Below are 26,110 nucleotides of genomic sequence, written 5' to 3' on the forward strand. Positions count from 1 at the left end.
CTCAGAATTCATGTGCTGGTGCAGTCCTGTACAGAAAGTCCTTACCCGAGCCTAGAAGGTAAAGTGTACTTTCTCCTCTTCCTACAGACTTAGAGTATCAGGTCTGACACTGAGGAGGCCCTGTTTCCATCTGGGGTGAATTTTGTGTAGGGTGAGAAATAACATATAAGTATCTAGTTTTATCCTTCTTCATGTACCTGTCCAGTTTTTCCAGAATTATTTGTTAAAAAGTCTGTCTTTTCTTTTGTGAGTATTTTTGACATCTTTGTCAGAAATTAGATGGCTACAGGTTCACGGCCTTGTATCTGCTGTGCTGTTTTTAGTACTAAAGCTCTGCAGCATAACTTAAGGTTAGACATGGTGATATCTCCAGTAGTTCTGCCATTGCTTAGGATGATCTTTTTACTATCTCTCTGTCTCTGTCTCTCTCTCTGTCTGTCTGTCTGTCTGTCTGTCTGTCTGTCTGTCTGTCTCTCTCTCTCTCTCTCTCTCTCTCTCTCTCTCTCTCTCTCTCTCTGTGTGTGTGTGTGTGTGTGTGTGTGTGTGAGTGCATGCATGTGTTTCTATATGGAATTTAAGATTTCTTTAATTTCTGTGAAGAATTACATTATAATTTTGATTGGGATTGAATCTGTAGATTACTTTTGTTCATTAGCCAGTTTTATTGTTTTAATCTTATTGATCCATAAGCATGGGAGGTATTTCTTCTTCAGTTTTTCTTCTAAAGGTTTTAATGTTTTCATTATACAAGACTTTCACTTCCTTAGGTAGATTTTTTTTGAGGCTATTGTGAGTGGGATTGTTTTCCTGATGTCTTTCTTAGTATATCTGTCATTGATCATTGATATATAGGAATGGTAGTGACTTTTGTGTGCTAGTTTGATATTCTGCCATCTTACTGGAAGTGCTTGTCAGCTGTAGCTTCTGATGGATGGGTGAGGGTCTTTTATGCATATAATCATATTATATGTAAATAACAACACCTTAACCTCTTCCTTTCCTATCTGTAAGCCCTTGACCTATTTTTTGTTTGTTTGTTTTGTTTTGTTTTGTTTTGTTTTTTAACCTAGCTAAGACTTCACTCAGTATATGGAACAGGGGAGGGAGGACATCTTTTCTTGTTACTGATTTTAGTAGAAATGCATCAAGATTTTCCCTTAGGATGATGCTGGCTGGGGTCTTGTTGCCTATTGACTTTTCTATGAGGAGATATCACCCCTGAATGTCTAGATTCTCTAGGACTTTTTATCATGAAGAGATGTTGGATTTTGTCACAAGCCATTTCTGCATCTACTAGATAAGCATGTGGTTTCTGTCCTTAAGCTTAGTTGTGTACTGAATTACATTTCGTGATTTATATATGTTGAGCCATCATCCCTCTATTGCTGGGATAAAGCTGTCTTGGTTGTGGTGGATAATCTTTTGAATGTGTTCTTGAATTCAGCTCGCAAGTATTCCATTTAATTTTTATATCCATATCCATCAGAGAGATTTGTCTACAATTTTCTTTTTTTTTCCTTTTGTTGTCTTATTATTTGGTTTAGGTATTAGTGTAATTCTGGCCTTGTGAAAGAAATTTGGAAGTATTCTTTCCTTTTTCTATTCTATGGAATAATTTTCCTTATTTTTTAAATGTCTGGTAAATTCGGAGCCTGAGGTTTTCTGGTTGGGATATCTATCTATCTATCTATCTATCTATCTATCTATCTATCTATCTATCTATCATCTACCTACTTATGTATTTACTGTTGCTGTTTCACTCTCATTCCTTGTGATGGATCTGTTTACATCTATAAATCTCTTTTTGGTTTAACTTTGGTAAGTCATATGCTTCAATGACAGGCTCAGTGCTTAAAAACACTTTCTGCCCTTGAAGAGGACCTGCCTGCGCTCAATCCCTAGCACCCATATATGCCTCACAAACATCTGCAACTCCACTTCCTTGGATTCCAATGACATTTTCTGCCCTCCAAAGGCACTGCACACACATGGTGCACACATGAAGTCAAAACACTCAAACACATACATAAAGAAATACATCTTTTAAAAAAGCTTTAAAAAGAAAGTCATCCTTTCTAATGTTTTCCAACTTAGCAGACCATGGGTTTGAAACAAGTATTTATGGTTCTCTGGGTTTTAATACTGTCTGTTGTACTTTCTCCTTTTTCAGCTCCAGTTTTATTAGTTTGGGTGTTCTATTCTTTCTTTTTGTTTGTTTGGCTAAAGGTGTGTCAACCTTTCAAAAAACTAGCTCTTTATTTCATTGATTTTTTTCATTTTTATTTTATTAATTTATGTTTTGATCTTTGTTATTTCTTCCCATCTGGTTTTGAGATATGAATTTGTTCTTGTTTTCTTAAGTCCTTCAGGTGCATCATTAAGGTATTTGTTTGGGTTGGCTCTGGTTTTCTGCTGTAGGCACTTTAGCTACAAACTTTCCTTATCTGTCAGACCGCCTTAATGGTGTCCCACAGATTTTGGTATATTGTATTTTCATTTTCACATGCAAGTATTTGATCAGTGCTTGGGGGCCAGTCTTGGGGTCACTCAGTGCTGTTGTGCAGTTGGAGTATCAAATGTGGCCCTAGATCAGCTGTAGGAAGATATGGCTTCTGAACACACCAGTTCTTGCTGTAGTTTCTCAGAAGTTGAAGTTGGAGTACCAGCAAGGACCAAAGATGAGAGAAATCACTGGGGCTCACAGGCATTTAGCAAATATCTTTAACCGGCAGTGATAGTATCCTAATGGGTAGAAGATGGCTAATTTACAGTACACTTGTAGCTCAGGTACAGATATCCTCAGATACCTGTGGTTTGGGGTCATGGGAGATAGGATGGGCACATTTATTATTTCTTAATGTTGGAAATGTTGACTTTAGTTATTCTGAAATAGACAATAAATTATCATTCTTTGTAGTCACCCTATTGGGCCACTGAATACCAAAATATATCAGTATACCTAATAACCAATGTCTTTTTTATTATTTTCCTTTCCTTTTTGTGTCCCGCCTTTGGGAAGCTACTTTCTACTTCTGTTCCCATTGTCTTAAGCTCCCATGTTTGCAGTGATGTTCATGGTAGACAAGCAAGTGGTGCTGTCTACACACAACACAACCTGTGTACACACAGGGAACTCTTGGCTTTTGTAATGTCTGAAGTGTGCAACCGTTTTCCCTTGTCCATCTACTTCACCTTCACTCTGTCTTCTAATTATCCTAATCTTCCAAGGGAAAGCTATACCTAAGGTACATATAATCCTAGAACATTTTATTGGAATTGAACTAACTCCAATAGACCTAAGAATAAACCTTGAGGTCCTCAGGATTTGACTTCCTGAGGAACCTGGTAAACTCCAGTAACCTTCTGGTACCATATGTTAGCTCAGGGAAAAACAATAATGGGTCATTAATTTGTAGTGTAAGTCCCAGGCCAGCTGTGGCAGCTGTGTTCCTGCTAAGTCCTCCCACGGGTGTCCCCATGCTAACACTGAGGCTGCTGCCTTCTCTTTCTCAGTTGGAACGACACAGTGGCGATGATTAGTACAGCACGTTGTGCTGATGCTGTAGAACAAGTGATGTTTAGGCAAAATTGTATCAGAGTCCAAATGTTTAATCTGACTGTACAGAACGTAGATAATGTATATAATATATATAGGATATACAAACTGCAGTGTGCTTTCTTCTCAGAGGATCAGCCCTTTCTGTTTCCTATGAGCTAGCACACTGTACTGGTGAGCTAGTAGACTGTGTTGTGATTTGAAGGCCTCTCCATTCTGAGGCATTGCCTGCTGCTTCCTGAAATGTGTGTGGGCCTTTCACAGAGATATGTACCTGAGGGGTGGGTGCAAGGTGTGAACCTCAGGCCTCCTAGAGGAGCTGATTCTAGCCATGTTGGGTGTAGCCTCTTTGTCACTAGCAGAACATACAGGAAGCTGAAACTTGATGTTCCTAACTGATGTGTTAAATATGAACTAGGCTCCACACAACGTACACAATGTAAGATTTATTGTAGAAACATGGGAAAAGAAAGGGCGGGGCACGCCCTAGTGAGACAGAGAGAAAGACAGAGGGAGAGAGTAAGAAAGTGATGGGTGGCAGGTTTGTCCTTTTTATCCTGGGTCCCTGGTGGCAGTGGCAGGTGATGAGCAACCCAGAGGCAGGCTGCTTCTATGCCGACAGAGTGAAGCAGCCATAAACGCAGCCTGGTTTCTTTGTGTGACCCAGGAGTAAATGTTTTGTTGAGAGTCTTTGTCCTTAGGGAATTGCAAGCATATTGAGTGTTCTTCAAGAGCCAATGGACCAGGGAAAATATTGGATTAAATGCCTTGCCAGGGATGATGATGAATTACAAAGAGTCTCTGTCCTCTTTATCAAAATCGAAAGTACAGAGTACTTAGGAAGCCCTTGCTTGCAGCCAGTATGGACTCCTCACTTTGTGATGTCAGAGGCATTGTCAGAGCCACATTTTGTGTTATGAAGAAATGGTGACACCGAGGGGTTTTCTTGATGTGGATAGCATCACAGAGCTGGTGAATGACTGAGATGGGACCAGAAGTAGGTGGTCCAACCATCTAACTCATAGATGTTGTATCTGTAACTATAGGCTTTCACTGAGACCACCCCCTATCCCTGCCTGTGCTCCACGCAGGCTGAGGTGGGACAATCTCTGATGCCAGAAGAAGGAAATGAGTAGAACACCTCCTGCTGGGGACATGACAGCCGCACCTTTTGGAGCTGAGAGGGACTATCTGTCCCAGTTGAGCATTTCTGGGAGATGTGTGGAGAACTTGTGCTGTGTGGCTGGGAGGCCATAGTTTTTCTCTGACCCTTTGCTCCCTTTCCTACTTTGAAACTTTCAGAATGATGACAAGAGAAAACCCAAGCCAAACAGCCCATAATGACCAAGAAAATCTAACTCAGATGTTGGCATGCTGCTGAATGCATGTCAAAGGTCTTTCTCCATTACTCAAGTGTGTGTGTGTGTGTGCGCGCGTGTGCGTGTGTGTGTGAATAAGTGGACATGGGGGGATTGAATCCGCAAACTGCCTAACCACCTCCCATTATTTCTTGGGACATTTTTTTTTATTCTTTCCTGGCAGTTTCTTCACTTACTTCTTTAGCACAGTTATATTTAAATTTTAACTTTAGACAACTTGTACATTAATACATTAACACCCTAAGTGTTTAAACAGTAAAGGGAAAGCAAGTGTTTCTGATCTGACAAAACCCCACCCAGCTCAAAAACGACTGTTATCAATTTCTTCTTCTTCTTCTTCTTCTTCTTCTTCTTCTTCTTCTTCTTCTTCTTCTTCTTCTTTTTCTTCTTCTTCTTCTTCTTCCTGTTATCAATTTCTTATGACCATGAGAGCACGTATGCAGGTTTTTGTGACATAATTCTGCATGTGCACTTTTCTTGTACAGAAATGGAATAGAGTACATACACACTCCATTGCAATTTGCTTTCAATACCTGGATAATATGATTATTGAGGAATTTCCCCAGTCCAGTTCATGGCTTCTCAGTTGCTGCATGGATAATGTGGAATTGATAATACAATGATTCATCTAACATCTCCCTTGTTCTAAATGTTTAGAATTTCAACTTTTCCAAGCAGCCTGGGAGTCAACCTGTGAGGCCTGCTGTGTGCATGTGTTGTAGTGCTTTGAAGACAGTCACCTGGGAATCCAGGCCCGCGGAGGTGTGTATAGGATCTACTATGGTAGATGGTACCACATGGCTTAGGAGAAGGCCAGGTATTTCCCTCTGAATTGGTGATCTGTTTGTCCCTAACTGATGAAGAATGAGGGTTGGAGATACGTTGTTTTCACGGATACAGAAGTGTAGTTCTAGAACCAGCTAAAAGTAGCATACAGGCTATTGAAGAAAGAGAGGTATCCTGCCTGCTGTTATTCCTATAAGTAGCTACACCTCTTAATCCTTCTTAAACAGTTCCACCAACTGGGATGGAAACATTCAAACGTCTGAGCCTACAGGGACCATTCTCATCCAAACTACCAAAACACTGTACTGTCTAGGACATGTACTGTCCTAGATCTTTATGCCTATGTTTATATTTTATTTTACGGGCTCTTCATGTGTTTGAGCCACTTCTATTATTGAGATGTATAGTTCGTTTGTAGTCTTGCAAAGCTCAGTTTTATTCCTTTCCCAATAACTGTAGACGTTGATGTTTGTGTGTTGGCCTCTATGGCCCTGCCCCTTCTCCATGGGTCTTTAAGAGTGATTGTTATCCCTTGCTAGAGGCCAGGGGATGATCAGGTTCTCAGTTCCCCCCCTCGATGTCATCATTCTCACAAGGAAAATTCATCATGGATACAATGATCGTTTTGTCCTGAAAAGTTCCCTGCTTGCTTTTTCTAAGAGCTTTTGCCCCATGGCCCATAACAGTTGTGGGCATCTTTTGAAGTGTGGTTACCTGGTGAATTTTAAGAACTCCCTTTATTTTTTTATCTTCCAGGAAGTGCCAGTGGCACTTGTTTTCCCTCATTACTGGACACTAGAGTAGAATGTTATTGCTTGACAAGCAGTCTTCACGATAGTGAGGTGATTTCTTATATTTATTTATTTATTCACTGGTCTGAGAACCTGCACAAGTTAAATCATCCAGTTGCCTCGGTGTCATTTTTCTAAAGGTAAATCAAAGGGCGTTCATGCCTCCAATGCCAGCTGGTGGGGAGGACAACTCAGAGTGGCCGGCAAGGGAACAGAAAAGGAAAGGGACATTTGTTGGACAAGGGATCCAGGCACATGCCTGTAGATCTCTTGTAGAATAGGCAAATGCATCTTTGTAAACAAGAAGGAATTAGTGACAACTCCAGGGCCTAGTCTGTGAGGGGCCCCCTCCTGATGGTTAAGGTCTACACAAAGTTCCTGAAAATTATTCTTGCCCCAGATCACCCAAGACTGACTATGCTAAAACCCCTGTCCCCAGGCTTCACTTCAGGCCCACTGAATCGCTGCTGACTTAGAATAAGTTCTTGTTTGTTGTTTACTTGGGGAAGGGAAAGGCCAGACAATAATGTGACTTAGTCTTATCTTAACTTGGAGCCATTTTCCTCTGAGAAGGATGCTAATATAGAACGGGAAGTGGGTGAGTAGGTCTGCTGGAGGGCACACATGTGACCATTCCTTCCTCCAAAAGTCTCCTCAGAAAGGCTTTGCCATTATGTGTTTGTGACTTCATGCACTCCAGAGCCCTACTTCCTCTGATCATCTTGATCAGATCTTCCATTTATTCTTTAACTCAATGGTGTTACCCAGCCACAAGCCAACTAGTTACAAAGGATGCTTTTAACTGATTGCTCCTAACTTTTATGAACCCAGAATAGTCCCTAAAGCAAAAGTAAGTAGATTATAGCTAATTCTTTTCAAGCACGCATTTTAGCATACTCTCAAGATTGTTTTTCTTTTTTACTAATAATGGTTATAAATTTGTATCCAAATAGCCTAATAACTAGGCGAAAGATTAACCTAATTTGAGAAAGCTCAGTATTGTTTGATGAAAACAGATGAGATCACTGGAAGTCAGGCACATGGTTTTGGCAGCTCTTCCATATTTACTTGGACTGAAATCACCCTTTAATTTGGGGTTCTTTCATAAACAATAAAGTATCTGTTATCTGAATATATGCTAGGCAATCATAAATAAATAAGGTGTATCTCAAACTTTATAGGTCAAATTCCATCTTCATATTACACGTGAAATATCAATTGTCCACATGCTTTGCTGAAAGATAGAAAAGAAATAGTGGATCATTTGTCAAGTGGTGTTTATTTTCTACATTCTGACCTTTGGTTCCTTTGGGCTTTGTCTTGTTGGTGCTGGGTTGTAGGCCATGGATTCCATTTTTAAAACTTTCATATTTGATTGAAACATATCTTATGGAAAGTATGCTGGATATTTTTTATGTTAACACAAACTAAAGTCATTTGGGAGGAAGGGAACCTCAATTGAGAATTGGCCTGTGGGCAAGACTACATTTTCTTAATTGGTGATTGACAAGGGAGGGCCCAGCCACCATGGGTGGTGCCATCTGTGGTGGTCTGATGGTCCTGAGTTCTACAAGAAAGCAGGCTGAGCAAACCATGATGGGCAAGCCAGTAGGTAGGACCCCTCCACGGCCTCTGCATCAGTTCCTGCCTCCAGGTTCCTGCTTTGTTTGAGTTCCTGTCCTGAATTCCACTGATGATGAGCAGCAATGTGGACATGTAAGCTGAATAAACCCTTTCCTCCCCAACTTGCTTTTGGTCATGATGCTTCATCATAGCAGCAGGAACAGTAGCTAAGATGGACAGGAGGAAATAGAGCACCGAACCTCAAGCCAACCCCCCCCCCCAAGGCTCTGCTAAGTAAGAATGCTGCCTTTCACGAGGATGATAAGGGAACTGCACTCACTTGTGTAGATAGACCGGTCATGAGTAAGAGCCAATGAAGATCGTGAGCAGTAGCAGTAGCTTGAACACTGTTGGTTATAGGCTGCTATTCAAATAGTGCAGGCTGTGCGTAAGGCTGTTTCCTTCTAGCCGAACTTCTCTTGGCAATCAGTGCCGTGTGTTGACTGTTCCCCAAACAAATAGCAGTCACCCTTCACCCATCTTCTGCTTTCCTTCCACCCTGACCTGACCAATTTGTCAGGTAGCCAGTGTGTGATCCACCTAGACACTGCCTGCTCCAGGTTTTATACACTCGAAAGGAAGGGCCTACTTTTGGGTCAAAGGTCTGTCTCCCAAGTTATTCAAACTCTGTTGTGGATGAATTTGAGAAAGAATTGGAAGAAAAGGCTAACCTCAGTCTTGGGTTTTTGTAAATGATGCTGTACTGGGCCTGAGGTGCGGGGTAGGACGATTCTAAATTACTGGATAGAGAGCTCTGACAGTGCTTATTAAAGGGATCCAGATGTCAAGGGCTGTATCTCATTTCCTGTCAGGTAAGAGTCATGGATGGTTGGCAGCTCTTTGTCTTTTGGTGGACTCTCCCTTCCTGGCCTTTATGGCTAAGATGGACCTGTAATTTTAAAAGAAGTTTGTGAGTAGAGCAGCTTTGTGGAAGTGACTGAAAATCATTTGTGGCTTAAGAAGCAATGGATTACTGTCAGTAACTGGCCTGCTGTGGCAGTCCTTAATAATAATAAAAAAACATAGCTGTAATTTTTTACCATGATTGTGATGTTCTAGGGAAACAATTTAGATGAGTTTTATATGAATGTGTCTGGATTCATAGCTGTTGTTTTCTTAAGGTGGCATCTTGCCATGTTCCTCAGGTAGGCCTTGAACTTGTAGCTTCAGGCCCATCTCTCATTTCTCTGACAGCGAGACCACAGACATACACTAACAGGCACAGCTCAAAAATGTTTAATAAAACGTACTCAGAGAATTAAAAGTTCATAAGTTTGTATATAATAAAGCATGTTTCACCCCCATTCCTGACCCTACTATTCTGTATTTTGTCCTGGAGATAATCTGTTACCAGATTCTTGACAGCTAGCCTCTGTGGGGTGTGTGTGTCTGTGTGTGTGCGTGTGCGTGTGCGTGTGTGTGTGTGTGTGTGTGTGTGTGTGTGTGTCTGTGTGTGTCTGTGTGTGCATGTGATGTCTAGCCATATAGAGTTCTCCGCTATCTTCACTTCTGGGTATTTATAGTTTATATTCTACCTGCTACTTAAAACATCTTGGGGACACTGTATTGTCTCCCCACCATTTTGAGCTTCCCAGCTTTCAATGCCATAATCTTCACTGTGATTTAGAGCTGCAGGAAATGCGTGCTGTGTGCTTCCTGGGCGCATATATATATATATTCACCTGTGAGTAGAACTCACTTTATCTGTGCAGCTTCAGAGATGTGAGTAAGCTTTGCCGTGCGTTTTTAAAGACAAGAACAAAACAACACACACAAAACAAACCGACAAGCAAACAAAAACAGCAACAGTGGCAACAACAAAACACACACACACACACACACACACACACACACACACACACACACACACACACACAACAAAGGGTTTCTTTCCCTCTTGTTTCTCCCTAACTGAAAAAAGATGTATACAATGTTGTAACTCATAGATTATTTATCTATAAAATAAGCCAGGGCATTTTGGCATTTAACTAAACATGACCTTATTTGTTTAAAAGGACCTTGTCCACATTAAGATTGTACTTTACGGAAATCTGATTTTGCTGTTAAGATTGGCAAAGGAGCGTAAGGCAGAGATCAGTTATCCTTGTTATATTTGTCTCAGTCCGTTTTCTCAGTCCTTTTTCAGGTTTTGGAGGATTTTCCTGGAGAGTTTGGGGTTGCCTTTAAGTTAGGAGATTAACATTCTAAAGCTTGTATGATGTCAGGGGCATCTGGCTTCACCTTTCTAGAGTGGACCAAGCTTGGGACATTCCTCAGAGAAGGGTCTCCCTGCTATCTTCTGCTCAAAGAGTCTCATCAGAGCACAGACATCCTCTCTAGCTACAGGCAGCCTGACAAAGATGACTTCCGTGAACGCCCAAAGGATTAATTTTCTATCGATGCATACCTGGTTATGACGATCTTAATGTCCTCAAGTCACATTCATTATTATCCCACTGTGGCATGGTGTTAACATTCTAGGGTGCGTTCCTGGGCCTTGGGATGCTGTAGTCTAGGTGTCAGCCAGGCCTGGGGTCCTGCCCGAGCCTCAGAGCCCTTTCCTGTACTCGTGAGTTTTCTCAGCAAAATTCACTTGCAGCTTGTGGAACGGCTTCCTTCTTCAGTGCCAGCAGTGAAGCATCTCTGTGGCTTGTAGGCTCGGCTCGCTGACAAAGCTTGCCCGTTACATCTAGCTCACTCAAGGTAATGTCAAGTGGATTAAGTAAAAACTGATTAGAAAACTAGAGCTGGTGGCTCAGGCCTGAATTGCAGGTACTTGGAGGCTGAGGCAGGAGGATAGAAAGGTCACATCTACCTTGGTTATATGGTAAGTTTAAAGTTAGCCTGGACCACCTAGTGAGACCTTGTCTCAACGTAAAAAGTAAGTGGAGGCCTAGGGGTACATCTGTGTGGGAGATTGTCTACTGTGCATGAGGTCACGGGTCCAGTCCCCACTGCCAATCAGGGGACACACACACACACACACACACACACACACACACACACACACACACACACACAGAGACACACACACACACACACACAGACACACACAGACACATACAGACACACACATGCACACACACACACACATACACACAAGCACATGCACGAAAGGAAACTAATGTGATCAGGGAACTTAATTATAGGTGTGTAATCTCCTTCCCTTTCTCCCCTGTCTGGTAACATATCCTAATAGCTAGGGTGATATACCTTGCTTTCCATTGTAAGCCCACACTCAATGAAGGGATTTCCCCAGCTGGATGCATATCCAGGGAAAGCAATCTTGACACCCGTGTTAGCATGTTGCCAGCCACACCCAGAACAACTACCATGCAGACCTCCCTTTGAGAGAGGCTGAGGTGTAATAGGGCTGATAGAATAACGAAAGTGAACAAAGTGCATGAGACCCAGGCATGTGGAGAGACCCAGGCGGAATGGTGCATAGGGCTATCTGTAAGGCAGTCCACAGATCACCGCAGATTCAGTCCTGGCAAACGCTGATCCTTGGTCACTCCTGCCCCTCTGCTCAGGCAAGGGAGCCTGACCACAAGGCTGGTTTGGTCTGGCCCTGCTCACTACTTAGTTCTAGTTTGCCCATGACAGGAGACGTTCACTACTTTTCCTCTGTGTGCTCTGCTTGATTGCCTCCACCGCATTTTTGCACACACTGTTCACTTCGCGCGCCTGTCACCTGACTAGCTTGGTGTTTTTCTGCAGCTCTCAAGCCAGGCACCGTTTCCTGGCCATCCGGTGGCCACCCGGTGTAGAGCTGGCTATCGCTCCCTTCTCACTGTAACGTGGTTATTTTCTGGAGCTCCCACTAAGCTGGCAGGGACCCTGCCTCCCATTCCTTCTCCTGCTTTCCTCAGCTCTGCCCAGCGTGCCTGCCAGACAGTGGCCATCCGTGACGAGACGTAGGAGGAAGGGAAATAGCAGAGACAGTGAGAACAGGAAGAGACTGCAGTCTTTCCGGCTCAGCATACGTAGCTCTTATAACACCACCCCGTGATGGGGTATTGCCCGAGCCAACACCTTATATTAGTGTACTACCCGACCCACCTAAACAATGGGCTAAAATGACGCAGAGTAAGAATAGGCAACTCAGAATGAATGATTAAGGGGAGTCAGCCGGCTCCATGTCACTGAATCTTTAAGGTTCCTTCATTGAATTCCAGACAACCTAAATGTATTTTTATGATAGTATATACACTCTGTTCAGTACTAACCCACTTAATGATAACCTGAGTATGACTTTCAGCATGTTTTTCATTATACAGAAGAGGTGACTAGGATGCCAGCTTTCTATTTCCTTCCTACTTCATTCAGTATGATTATCTGCTTTCTCTCTAAAATGTCACGTGGAATATGCATCTGTCATCTGGCTTGACATTCTCTGTCGGTGTCCTTAAAACAGTTCTGTGAGTGCTGGAAATGCACATATTGGGAAAAGGAAAGTGCTCGGCCTTGCAAGGTGGTTTCCCCTGCCAGTTTTACAGTGAGGCCGCTTACGTGATCAAAAAGTCTTGGAATCAAAGCTTTGTTTCCCCTAACGCTTTTGATGGCATCTTGTGTGGAGAGTAGCATTCTGAAAAGAGTTCATCACGGTGTGTTGGATGGAGACTTGGGGTGCATAATTCAGGAAGCACAGGAGTCCCTACCATATCTTTCTAGATATAAAAAAATTTTTTTCTGCCTAGGTTTGGCAACTGGGACATTGAAAGTGTGTCGGTGTCTGTGACATGTATCTCACTGTGGAGAAGCATTAGCAGGCATCTGCATTATAGAAGCTTAAATATGAGCATCAGGTTGTGAAGGCAAGAATTCCTCCTGGGCTCCAATGAGAGACTGTGCTCTTTCAGCCTCTTTTACAAGTTGGCACATTTTAATTTTTTCAGAGTTACATGTTTTAGATTAGCGTTTGGGGCCGAACCTCACGCTGGCCGATGTGCATTTGCTTTAGAGACCTCCCCGGGAGAGAGGCTGCTGTGTAGCAGGACTCATAGGACAACAAAGGTGGGCAGAATGTGTTGGTATGTTGGTGAACTGCCGCGTCGCCTTTGCTCACTGTGAGGTTACTGATGCCACAGCAGCTCACTGTGTTTCCCTTTGTGTGGTGCTTAAAGGGCTGGTTATCGGGAGACACACTCGGGCACCGGCTGGCTAACGCTGGGCACAGGGGGCAGCCCGTGGGTGCTCCTGAAGGTCTGGGCTCTTTGAGTTTTGCTGTACTGGGTTTGGGCAGCTGTGGACGGGCCACTCTGGAGAGGTTGTGACTGCAGCGCAAGGACTCAAGCCCAAACCTTTATATACACGGCCACCCTGAGGTGCTAAACGCAATAGCCAGGCTAATAGTTCATATTCTTAGGAATTAAGACAAAGCCGTTCTGTGCCTGCGGTTTGGGGAGTATAGAAAAACCATAAAGACTCAGTTATTTGGAGAATGAAACGAAAAAGGGTCTGGGCTTGGAAATGAAGACGGAACCGGCCCGTGACTCTGCCACTTCTGTCTGGTTACTTGGCCCTGGACGAACCACTTCTTCCTAAGCCTCGCTGAACGCAGCTTGTGAAATCCTGAAATGGCTGAGCTCCAATTCCCCCCTTTGGTGAGTGGGCCCACACTGTTTGTACCCCTGACTGGTGGCATATAACTTAAAGCTGTCCAACCCATCTCAAGTGGAAGCGTCCGGCAGTGTGCACTCAAACTACTGCTCGGCCGTCAGTCCCTCCTGCTTTGAGAGCATCCTTCCTATCCCACTATGTACCCGTTGAGCAGCCATTCCTTCTTCCTTCCTTAGGCTCTGTTCTCCTCTAGTATACATCTGGTTTTCACCAATTTATCTATTTTACATGGCTCACGTAAGTAGCCGTCCTTTGTCCTTTTCTGTGTCGTCTATTTTACTTAGTATAAGGCACTCACGATTGTACTTGGCATCATTGTTTCATTGTCCAACAGGCTTCGTGACAGTTGGTTGCATACACAAACAGCATTTTGTTTGTCCATCCATCCACTGATAACATTGAGTGGTTTCCACTGGGCATCCACAGTCTTTACCTCCAGACATTCTGGTGTTTAGTGTGCTTGGGCTTGGGAGCCCCTGGAGTGCCCATTATCCTGGTTAGATGACGTAGTTTTATATCACAAGTCCAGGTGAACGAGGGCCAGATAGAATGTTATAACTGAAAAAACATGGCCGATAATAATCGTCTAGTTCTCTATCTGGTCTGAAGGGTAAAGAGCAGGATGTACAGTAAGCACTTGGAGCTAGACTTGAGTATTGTTGTTAGAAAGACGGATGATTTTACAGAGCATATAGTAACTAATATTAAGCAGGGGCAGTACTCCTTACCCAAATGCTTGAGCCCCAGAGGTCACCCACTGTTGACAAGTTAAAACCCACAATCCCCTGACTCAGGATCCACGGAGATGCTTGGCTAAGCTGCCACCAGTGCCTCCTTGCTCACCAGTTTGTACTCATAGTTTCTGTGCATGTTGCAGGCATCTCCCCACCTTTCCTGAAGGATGTGTGGTCACATATTTAGAAACTATTTTTCTTGCCAAATAATAGGCAGTTTCTTCAACAGCTCCTGCCCCAGCTTAAGGTCTTTATCAATTTCATCTAGTTTCTAGAGTGGGTAGCTTTTTCTCTCAATGTAGTTGCCTACTTGTGTTTCAATTATGGCAAGAATTACCCTTTCTTACTTTATAACATGAGGTCGGGGGCAGGGGGGGCGGCATATAACCTTCCAGAGGATTCTGCACATGTACTCTCAGGTTTGATCAGAAGAGCCTCCTCTGCTGGCCACACAGTTTTGACGTCATTTTGAGCAGTGCGGCTCAGTTCAAACTTGCCAAAAAGGAGACCAGGCCAAAGAGGTAGCAGACAAGAGAAAGCCAATTTTGCAGAATTCTGCGTTTTTACAGGCCTCCAAGAGGCCCCCTAAATCCTTTGCTTCTTACCAATGTTTCCTGGTATCGGGAGATGTAACCCACGGTAGAAGACTTTGGAGTGATGTGTGCATCAAGCCTAATGTCCTCGTGTAAATAATTCCTCAAATTGTATTTAAAAGCATGAGTCCAATAGGTGAATATTATATATGAGATTACTCCACAATTTACAGGAAAATGTCAAGGACTTAGAATAGCTGAAACAATTCTTAAAAGCAAAAAAAGAAGTAAGAGGAAGCAGTTTACTTCTAATGTAGCTACAGAAATATAGTGTGAACTCATGGAAGAGCTAGACATACAAATCAGTGAAACACACTGTGGAATCCTGAGACAGACACATGTAAATACTGCATTTAAACAAAGCAAATTGATGGAAGAAACCAGCCTTTTCAGCACTTGTGCTGGAGCAGTTTGGAAGCAACAAGTGGTAATAAGTTAAACCAATCAACCAATATACTGGACCCAAACCTTATAAATTAAGCAAGTAAAATTAGGTCAAAATTGATCACAGGATTTCATGTAAAATGGAAATAAACGAATAAAGCCTGAACAAGTATTTTTCAAAGTATTAAGCACATATATTTTTTTACTTACTGCAATGAATCTTGGTGCCTTTGGATAGTAAGGAAAAATTTAATATTAAAGCCATGTTTATTACAGTCTAACTACCATGTTAAACCATGGGAAAATTCCATCAGTAAAATTTTATGAAGGAAAAATGCATAGAAAAAAAAACATGTAGAAAAAGTAATATTTGGAACCTAGTGCTGTTCAAAAAGTTTTGAGACTTGACATCAAAAGCACCATCCCTAAAGGAAACCAGGAAGTGTGGGTATGCCTCCTCAATAGAGTGCTCATTAGCTTTGTGGGAGACTTTCTGAACACACCACCAACAGCAACAACAATAGCAGCAGCGGCGGCGGCGGCAGCAACAACGGCAGCAACACAAGCAACAGCAGCAACAAAACACAGTTAGGAAACAGGCAAAAGCCGTTGAGGCATTTCAGGAGGGGAGGATGCGCAGTGGCAGTTAGTCACACGAAAAGATGGTCAACATTATCAGTCAACAGGAAAACGAAAGTCCACCTCACAGTGCGATAGTGCTACTCGCATACAAAAATAGATTAAACATACGTGTAAATGCCACGTGATGTTTAAGAGGTGGAAAGTCTCATATTACTGCTGGAAAGCTGTCAAGTGGTTCGGTCATACAGAGTAGTCCCTCATAAAACTGGGCCTACACTTGCCATTTGGGCGGTTAGTACTTTCTTGGGCAGTTCTCTCTTGAAAATGAAGACCTGTGCTCAAGCAAAATCCTGAGCACAAATGTGCACAGTAGCCTCGTTCGTTATAAGCAAAAAGTAAAACAAGAGCAGTCGGGCAAGTTAACAATAAATGAATAAAACAGCCCAGGTGTGCTTCTGTGGGTGAATGTTCATGCAGTCTGTGACGTGTCATTGCTAGAGATGAAAAGGAATAGTCTCTTGTCCCAACAACCTGTGTGCAGCTAAAGGAAATTCTCCAAGGGCACACACACACACACACACACACACACACACACACACACACACACACACACACACACAAACTGGGATCCCCTTAGTAGAATATTTCCAAACAGCAAGATCATAGACATTGAGAGTTGGTTTGTGGTTGCCAGGGAATCAGAACATAAGAAGAGGCAAAGTGAGCGTGGCTGTAAATTAACAGTCCAAGGGAGCTTGGTGGTGTTAGCACAGTTCTGTAAGTTGGTTGGTTACAGGAATGCGCACACGCTACATTTATGTAAAAATTGGTGAACCGTGAATAAGCTGTATGCACAGCATTCATGTCAGCGTCCTGGTTTTGATGTCTTACTATCGTTATACAAGGTATTTATACCTCCCTGTGTGTTTACACCTTCTGGTCAATCCACTGGTTAGTTAAAAGTAAAATATAAAGTCCTATAGGGAGTATTGGATTATTTTTTGACAACTTCTTTTCTCTCATTAAGTCCTGAACAGCCTATTTAGTGAACCATAAAAGTGCATCATATAAAATTCAAGCACGGCAGTCACACATGTGCTATTTGATGTGTGTGTGTTTGTGTGTGTGAGAGAGAATTGTTTCTTCTTTACATTCATCAAAATGGTGGTATTAATTGATTTCTTTGAAATTAATTTGGGAAACTGAGAATTTCTGTTTCTACTTTTTGACTGTATTCACTGTCCCCAAGCACAGCTTATTTTCATAGTATGACATCATATACCCCAAATTGTAAAACACTTACCCTCTTGAAAAAACACATGAATCGAACCACAGGCTTTCGAATTTGGTCCTCTGAACTCTTAGTATTGGTTGTTTTCTGATGTTGAAAGACCCCCAGTGTGGCATGCGTGGTGGCCGAACGTAGAAGGTATTTAGAGCAGAGTTTAAACACAAATGCACAAAGGTAAGCTCTGGACAGCCCGGCTATGGAGTCTGCGTTTTGTCTCACCATGCCAGCCTTCAGCTATCCTAGAGCATCTCATCAGAGTGCCCTTGAAAGGCGCTGTGTGCAGTCTTCCCCCAGGTTACTATTGGGTACCACTTTCTGAGCTTCAGAGTGCACAGCAGCCAAATGGGGTCATGGGTTCTGGTTTCAGGATGACAAACAAACAAACAAACAAACAAACAAACCCCTCATCTTTGGAACGGCCTCTAAGGACACTTTCCTGCCCATGTTGGAAAGCTAATCTGATGGCTTGATAGGACAGACTCTTGGGTATGACTGTGTCTCTTCCTCTGTCTGTGCTGAGCATAAATGGCACGTCTTCCTCTCCTACCACTGCTGACGTTGGGGTGCTGATGCTGGGGTGCCTGGTACAGTGCCACCGAGCACAGAGAAACATGCTGTAGGTAGACATGTTTATGGTCGGAATGTGTCAAAGGCAAGGATAGGTGGTAAGGCTCATGTGAGCAGAGTTCACTACTGTTTTCTTCCCTTCACACACCACATACCTTCTTTCCTGTTCTAATTTATATTGAGAGCTCCAAAGTATATTTTATTGAGAAGAATCCCAATTTATTTGTTGTTCATAGACTGTCAAGGCCGGATGTTGGACTGATATAATTCTATGAAGTCATGGCACTGTCAGCCAACTTTCCTCACCTGTCAGTCTTTAATAATCACATAGGTCAGTAATAAATGTAGGTGATGTGGGAGTGAAATGTGCTGAATTTGGATCTGATACTCATAGGATATTTCTGTGTATTTGACATGGTATTCACGCAGCCATCACAGGTTAAGTAAGATAGCTCACCACCATTTTGATTCTATTGTCATTTATTTAGGTCATATATTGAGTTCCTGGTGGGGATGCAAAACAGAAAAGCTACAAGAAGAGTGCTATGTGAGGGGCACACCGCATTCTTTAGGAACTCAGTTAGTGAGTCTGACTTCTTCTCTTGGGATGAAGGAAATGGCTTGGCCATAAAATTCCCATTAGCCACAAAAAATAAGCAAAATTGCCTGCAGGATTCATGCAGGTACGGCCTTGAAGAGTAATAAAACCTGGGTTAAATGAACTCTTAAGGACACGATTTAAGCCCTTGAATGGCCAGTTAGACTTTATGCTTTATCCCTCTGACTACACTCCCATATGTTTCTGGAGAAGTTCTGAAAAGTGGCTCATTAAAAAAAAATTGTATTGGACTGGGGTAATTTGGGGCTTATTGACCAAGACCAAGGGTGGGGGTGCCCTGTTGGAGACCAGGAACAGCAAAGAATGGCAGGTCTGTCTGCACTCTTTCCTTCTGCCACCTAGTAAGAAGTGACTTCTGAGGCCCCAAGTCTGGTTTAATTTAAACCTGACAAAGCACTTAACAAACAAACCAAAAGTCAAGTAAACAAATAAACAACAACAACAACAACAAAACAACCTAAGAATAAACCAAGAATTTGTGAAGCCAAAGTAGATTTGGGGAAGAAAAGGCACATTATTTGAAAATTAAGTAAGTCATCTGAATTAATCCAGGAGAACTTTGCTTTTCTGGAAGTAAATTTAATGGGGTCCATACGCCTAAGAGCCTCAGGAGACAGGGCGCCTGAAGAATGTCACCTTTGCTGTATTCTGTTTCTGTGGTTACTAAGAAAAGCTGTATATAGGTGAATGCTGTTCCATATCACTTAAATAACATGCTTATCATTAAGTACTTGCTACATGTAAAATGTTGCCAAAACCCTGGGACCTACCACTGTGCATGGCGAGAGAGCAGAGAAGCAGACTTCATGCAGGTGAGTTTTAAGACTGGTTCCCAAGATGCTGTGAGCTCAACTCTTGAATGGTCTGTGTGTCTTCCGGGGGGAGGGGTGGGCGAAGGAACAGTTGAGACTTGGGTTTCCCAGGAAGGAAAACACAGTGAGTGTCGCACAGGGAGGGATATCTGCAAGGAAGTCCGGCATCCCTAGGTGAGGCAAAGGGACTTGCAATCGGTACCGGCAGGTTCGTTGTGAAAGCAACCCTGGGAACCTCTGCAGAGTTCTAGGAATGAGAGAGAGAGAGAGAGAGAGAGAGAGAGAGAGAGAGAGAGAGAGAGAGAGAGAGAGAGAGAGAGAGAGAGAGAGAGAGAGAGAGAGAGAGAGAGAGAGAGAGAGAGAGGGGTGGGGGGGGAGGGGGAGACCTGGACGGACAGACAGACAGACAGAAACAGGGAAGTCCTTAAAGTGTCGGGGGGATATTAACATCAGTGGTAAAGCCTGGCACTCTGCTCAGAATCAACATGGAAAGTAAGAAGAATACAGACAAAGGAGAAACCAGTAACGGCGCCTGGCTCCTTACAAGGCCAGTGTCATTATTTTACAGTCTTGGTGATGTTTAATAGCTAGTTTAATAACCATGATGAAAATGTGTGGTATTCTCTCTCCCTTGAAACAGTGTGGCTGCTGAAAAAGGTTGCAACTAATATGAAAAAAAAAAAAGGTTTTATTGCCTCACTGTGGGTTTAATTAATTTTTGTCCTTCCTGTTTCCATGGCCAAGTGTGCTCCAAGTTGCCTGGGTGACTAGGCAGAGGCTCCTTACGAGAGTCTGTGTGAGGAAGGAAAGTACTATGAAGTTTTTCCCTCCCGCTGAAAATGCTTAATATTTCAAGAGCTAAAAACACATGCAAAAGGAAAGTGGGCAGTTAGGCCAGAGGTTCTCAGCCTTCCTAATGCTGCGTTCCTCGTGTTGTGGTGACCCTCCAACCTTAATGTTATTTTCATTGCTATTTCCTGTGATCTTGCTACTGTTATGAGTCATAACGTAAATATCTTTATTTCCCAATGCTCTTTTGGGACTCACCACCCACAGGTTGGGAAGGCTGAGTGACGCTCACTTTATACATCTTATGCATAGAGAACACAGGCTATGTGCATGAATGTTTACACTGAGGGTCCCTAACCTTGGTATATTTGGCCTTTGTCTTGGTTAATTCTGTGTTGCTCCCTGCGAGTGTTCAGCTGTCCCTTCGGTCTGTGTCCCTAAGACACCTGCAGCCTCTGCCATTTCCCACTGTAGCAATCAGGCTCCTGCAGTTGTCAGATTTCCCCTGGACAGGGATGGGGAGAGGACGGCTGGCTTAATGTGTTGTAGTGATTTTATCAGAAAATAACTACATCCTCCCGCTGGAGCCCTGGTGTTTTTATTCAAAGACTTTTGGTACCTCAAAAACGGTTCATTATCTGCAGAAAACCAAAAGATACTTACAAATTTCCTTCTCGGAAATTCTTATAAATACATTTGAAGAAAGAGAAAAGCTAGTTTCTTGCCTTCTTTGTATTTCCCCGCATCCTTCTACCAACTCCACTCGCTCTTTCAGTTAGCGACTGTATCGATGACCAGTTACCACTTAATTTTATAAGAAGAACATTTACTTTTTTTCTTTTCCTGGGCAATTAATTCCCTGGTGCAGAATATTATAAATAGTTTAAACATGGGTGTTGATAATGTAGGTTTCACCCGGAACCTGGATTTTTGTTCATTTCACACTGAGCTGCTTCTAACTCAGAGTAGGGACTTCAGACTTTCTGTGTACATTTTCTCATCTGAAAGACGAATGAGAGAGGCTGTATTATCTGCAAGTTTGCCTCCAGTTCTAAATACAGGAGCTTTAGTAGTTTGTATTGTTCCTTTTGTTTGTTCCCTACACTCATGACATATTTTCCATTAACACTCAGAGCATGCCCTGCAGGTCCCCAGTGTTCCATAGACAACAACGCTGCTCCACAATACCATGAACAGAGTCAGCCACGGGAAACATTGACCAGAGAGAGGGAGTCTATGCCTTTTACATGTAACAATTTCAAAAGCAAGCTCATATAGTGTGTAATTTTTTTAATGTAATTGTTCTGATAAGTCATTGTTATTGTATTTTATAGAAGTGTTGGTCTGAATTGGGTACCAAACAGAGTGTTTTTTCACTAAGGGCGATAGAAAAGCTTTTCTGGAAATGTGATGGGACTTTTCACTGTCGTCCTTTTCTGTATAGTAAGAGACAGTACAATTCAGCTCACGAACTTTAAGGTTGATCGTGGTCAAGAGACTGCCTGATTTCTCTTTTATTAGCACAAATTGTGTGCCAGATAAAAGTTATTCTAGAATTTTTTTCAAGTGGAGATCATTTATTTTTGGATAACACTGAGGTTCTCTGGGAGTGCTCACATAGCTCACTGACATTTTGCTCTGAGAAAACATGTTAATCTTAGACCTGGAGCAATAACAATATCTTGTCTTTCATAATCCTATCCCCAAGACTCTCTTGCCTGTGAAATGGCATATCTAATGCCAGTGTGCCAGAGTCCCTGTAGCCACTTGGTGCTAGCGAGAGTATGTGAAGAAGAAAAAGGTGTGGGTTACATTAGTTACGGAAACTTCTCAGATGTTTTCTGAGCCCACTCAATCAACCAGCATCATCCATCACCCAGAGAAATCTCCTGTGTGGACTTGGGCACTGTAGACTGACATGTTAGCAGGGAAGTTAAGCAACGAGTCTAACAATCTGACTTTGGTCGGATTTCCTAATGTTATTGCCCAGTTTCCCTTCCATATCCAAGAACAGTGGAGAAACCGGTCTCCCAACAGAGTTGTCTGAAGCCAAAAACAGTGTTGTGTTCCCTGTCCTGTGGACAGCTTGTTCTGATGCGTCCATCCTGTGCAGAGTAGAACGCTCTGTTGCAGCCTTGCGCTCTCTCCTCCTGGGAGTTCTCTGCACATGGCCTGGCATTGCTTGGGGCGGTTGCTGGCCTGCACCTTCTCCTAAGCCTGTGCGACCTTTCTACCAGGTTTCTTCCCTCTGTGTAAAAAGACAAGATCACCACTTGCCCTATTAGTAGCGAACAGTCACCCTGTCTTTATGGTTTTTTTTTTAATCCACATGATGAAAATACATAACACACCCAGAAACTCCACTGGACTGGCCGACTTGGCAGGCGTTTTGTATTTACTTGGATTTAGCATGAATGGGATTTGGTCCTCTGATTTCCCTGCCTCCATCACTTGGAACAAGTTATTTATTATCCAAACAAGTCTGCATTAGTAGATCAGACAGGCACATGGCACGTCACTCCTGAGTGCATTTGCTCAGTTAGATTTATGCTAGCCCAAATCATTTTATATTGCTTTTCGTTGTTGAAAATTTACTGTATTCATCCTTGGTTTGGCCTAAGTATTTGTAGTGTGCTAAAGGTTCCTGTGGTCGAACACTTTATCTCTGTAACACTTCATGCAAAGGAAATTAAAAAATATATAGTGAAAGCATTTCCCAGATATGTTTCCAATCAGCTGTGCACGTTAGTCATTTGATGTGTAGGCACCAGAGAGCAAAGGATTACTAGGCTTTCTCAATCATTCACGAGGCTGGAAATTCAGATCAGGACCCTGAGTTTATGAAAACATCTGTTGGAAATTCCACAAGCCCTTTATTATTCTGTTACTATGAATTAAGAGCATTTTGCCATGGTGCTGTCTGAAAGGACTCATGGAAGAAGGTGAGTCCTTCCGTCTTGAACAAGAGCAGCTGGTGTAGTTGAGGTTGACTGGGCATTCGGGGTCCAGCTCTGTCACGGAGGGACAGCCCTTCTATTTCGTCCCAAGCATCTTTTGTTATACGTTCTCCCTTCTATGCATTTTGGCAAATCTGTCTGTCTGGTGGACTTCTAATGTGGCAGCAACAATAGGTGTATCCAGGTGCTTCTTATGACAAAGAGTAGGCCGTAGCTCCGCAGACAGTAAGCACTGAATCCAGACCGGGCGAGTTATATTTTTCAGTTACTTCTTTGGCTTCTCCCCCCAGGGACTTAAGACAAACGGTTCTCTCTTTGAGAACCTCTAATCTCTAACCAACAAATTAGTATGAATTTTACTTTGCCTGTTATCTCAGCATGTATGATCCCATGAGTTAGTAATTTCAGATTTGTTTAAGTTTACTACCCAAGGATAAAACAGAAGTGAAACAGAAAGGCATATAGCTCTTTTATTGAGGTTGGAAGTATGCCTTGGAAGGTTTGATCTAGTGAAGGTTGTAGCTACTAGAATTTTGTAATCAATCTCTATATATTTTAATTAACACCCATATTTCCCACCACATTTTATACTCCAGCAACTTCTGAATTCTTATAATCTCTTTCATTGTAGTATTTTTTTAGATATGGTATTCTATTTGATTAAATATAAATACATAATAATTTTATATATTCTGGCCAAGACAGTTGATATGGTTTTCTATCTGAAAATAAATCTGTGATATTAGTGGATTCAGTAGTGAAAATTTTACTGTGGTTTTATGCTTAGCATAAAACACATTGCCAAGGAGCTAGCCTTGGCTAATACGACAAGTATGACTTCTCCAAAGAGAAAGTAGCCACATTCATTCTTGGCCTTATCTCTTCCTGTCTAGGTTGTACCCATGAAGGAAGAACCTACAACAGCTCTTCCAAATGGCAAAGCCCAACTGAGCCATGCGTCCTGCGCCAGTGCCAGGTAAAAATCCAACTACTTTACTCCTCCTCAGATGCCACTTTCAGACAAAATAGAATGAGTCTTCTAAAGACAAGAAGGAGGTTGGGGGACGCGGAGAGAAACTCTATCCTTGTATGTATTTGCTGTGACAGTAGCCAGATTGAGACAGGTCCAGGGTAGGTACTAAACAGGACTTCTTTCTAGGAACACATAGCTGAATTGCCCAGCGTCATTACAACAAGGCTGGGGCGGTTCCCGAAAGGTGCCTATGTTCTTGGGGAGCTCATGTCTTCCTGTGAAATTTGCTCCTGTTATGAATCGTTATGTAAACCTGTTTTCTGATGGTCTTAGGCGACCCCTATAAAAGGTTCATTAAATCCCCAAAGGGGTTGTGGCCCACAGGTTGAGAACCACTGTAATGTTAGCAGAAAAGAGGAACTTTTAGGTAAGGTACATTTTCCTGTGAGCAGGAGCCAAGCTGTGACCTGTATTCAAATGAAGTAACTAATACATGGCAGTTCAGTGATTTCAGCCCGACCAGTGTTAAGAACCACTGGTTCAACAACTATGGAGCCCGCTGCTGTTGTTTTTTGTGTAATTCCAAAATGAGTGCCTGCTGCGCATGGCTGTAATCCTGTAGCATCCAACCCAGTCAGGTGAACCAAAGAGGAAACGGACAGCTGGAATTCTTGAGCTTCTTCCCCTATTCTATAGAAATATTGTGCTGAAAACTAACAGCCAGGGGCTGGTAAAGTGGCTCAGAAGGAAATGGGGTGTGTGCTCCTGCAAGCCTCCTGGCTGGAATTCAATCCTCAGAACCCACAGTAAGGCACAATGAGAGACTAGACTCCAAATTGTGCTCAGGCCTCCACACCTGCACCTAGCACTCCCCCTCCCCCACGTCATGCACATGTACACATGGAAAATTAAAACAAAAACATATAATAATGGTAGAATATTCTTCTCTTGAAGTCACTCCCACTCTCTGGAGTTCTTCCTCACTTTTTCTCAGTAAATGTATGTCTCTTCTCCTCAAAAGATGTACAGTTCATCTAGTTTTAAATAACTTCAAATTTGTTATTTATGGAGAAGGTGCTGTTAAGCTATTTTATTCCAAACCCACTACACCTCTCAGTATATGTGTTAGTAGTCAAAAGGGACTGAAATGTAAGTACAATATTAGATATTTGTCTCGAATCTTATCTCCGAGATGTTGACATTTTTCTCCTGAAATCTAAATTTTAAGAAGCCATGTATTGGTTTTATTATTTTGTAGGTTTTATTATACAATTGGCACTCAATCATTAGGCCCTCAGTTATTTTTTTCCTTTCTTATTTTTTTTCTTTTTCTTTCTTTCTTTCTTTCTTTCTTTTTTTTTTTTTTTTTTTTTTGGTTTCTTTGGGTGGTAAGCTATTTGTGAAATAAGCAGTAGGTAAAAAAAAGATATAAACGGAATCAAAAAATATTAAGTTTCCTTTTTTTCCCTTTTTTGAGACAGGCTTTCTCTGTGTAGCCTTGTCTGTCCTAGACTCACTTTGTAGACCAGGCTGGCCTCGAACTCACAGAGATCATTTGTCTCTACCTCCATAGTGCTGGGATTAAAGGTGTACGCCACCACGTGCACCCTAAGTTTAGTTTTGATTGCCAACTCAGTCAGACTCAAATCACATAGAGACAAGAGCAATGCGTTTTAATAACATCAAAGTCCACATCCCTGTCAACATTTCCACTTCTGCCCTGCTCCTTCATCAATGAAATGTCCAGTCTTTTCTGGGGGCTTCTAGAAGTCTTGGCTACAGTGCTTGTTTTTTTAAAAAAAGCTAATAATGTGTGTTCAGGAGTCCTAAATAACGCTATGCACAGAGTCCTGAGGTCTTACAAATCCTCAAGTTGCTTAGATGAGAGCCAATGTCCCTGCTTTGGATGGTTGAGGAGAGCCTTTAAATTAAATGGAAGCCTTTATTTGGGGGCTCCTGTCTATCATGAAGAGTGCGGTCTATTGTCTATCATCCTGTCTATCAGGGGAGCCCAGAGAGGATGGGTGAGATGCAAGTGAGGAAATACTCCAA

General features: G+C 42.5%; 1 protein-coding gene across 1 annotated transcript in view; it reads left to right on the forward strand.

Annotated features, from left to right (window-relative positions):
* BMPER (BMP binding endothelial regulator) overlaps nucleotides 1-26,110 on the forward strand; it is a 241,863-nt gene that overhangs the window by 35,823 nt on the left and 179,930 nt on the right. The window contains exon 4 of the mRNA XM_084783929.1: nucleotides 23,979-24,061. Coding sequence (XP_084640055.1) covers nucleotides 23,979-24,061 — 83 coding nt within the window. The remainder of the gene's footprint in view (nucleotides 1-23,978; nucleotides 24,062-26,110) is intronic.

Source organism: Acomys minous, assembly GCF_964271855.1.
Source record: "Acomys minous genome assembly, chromosome: 5".
NCBI classification, from domain to species: domain Eukaryota; kingdom Metazoa; phylum Chordata; class Mammalia; order Rodentia; family Muridae; genus Acomys; species Acomys minous.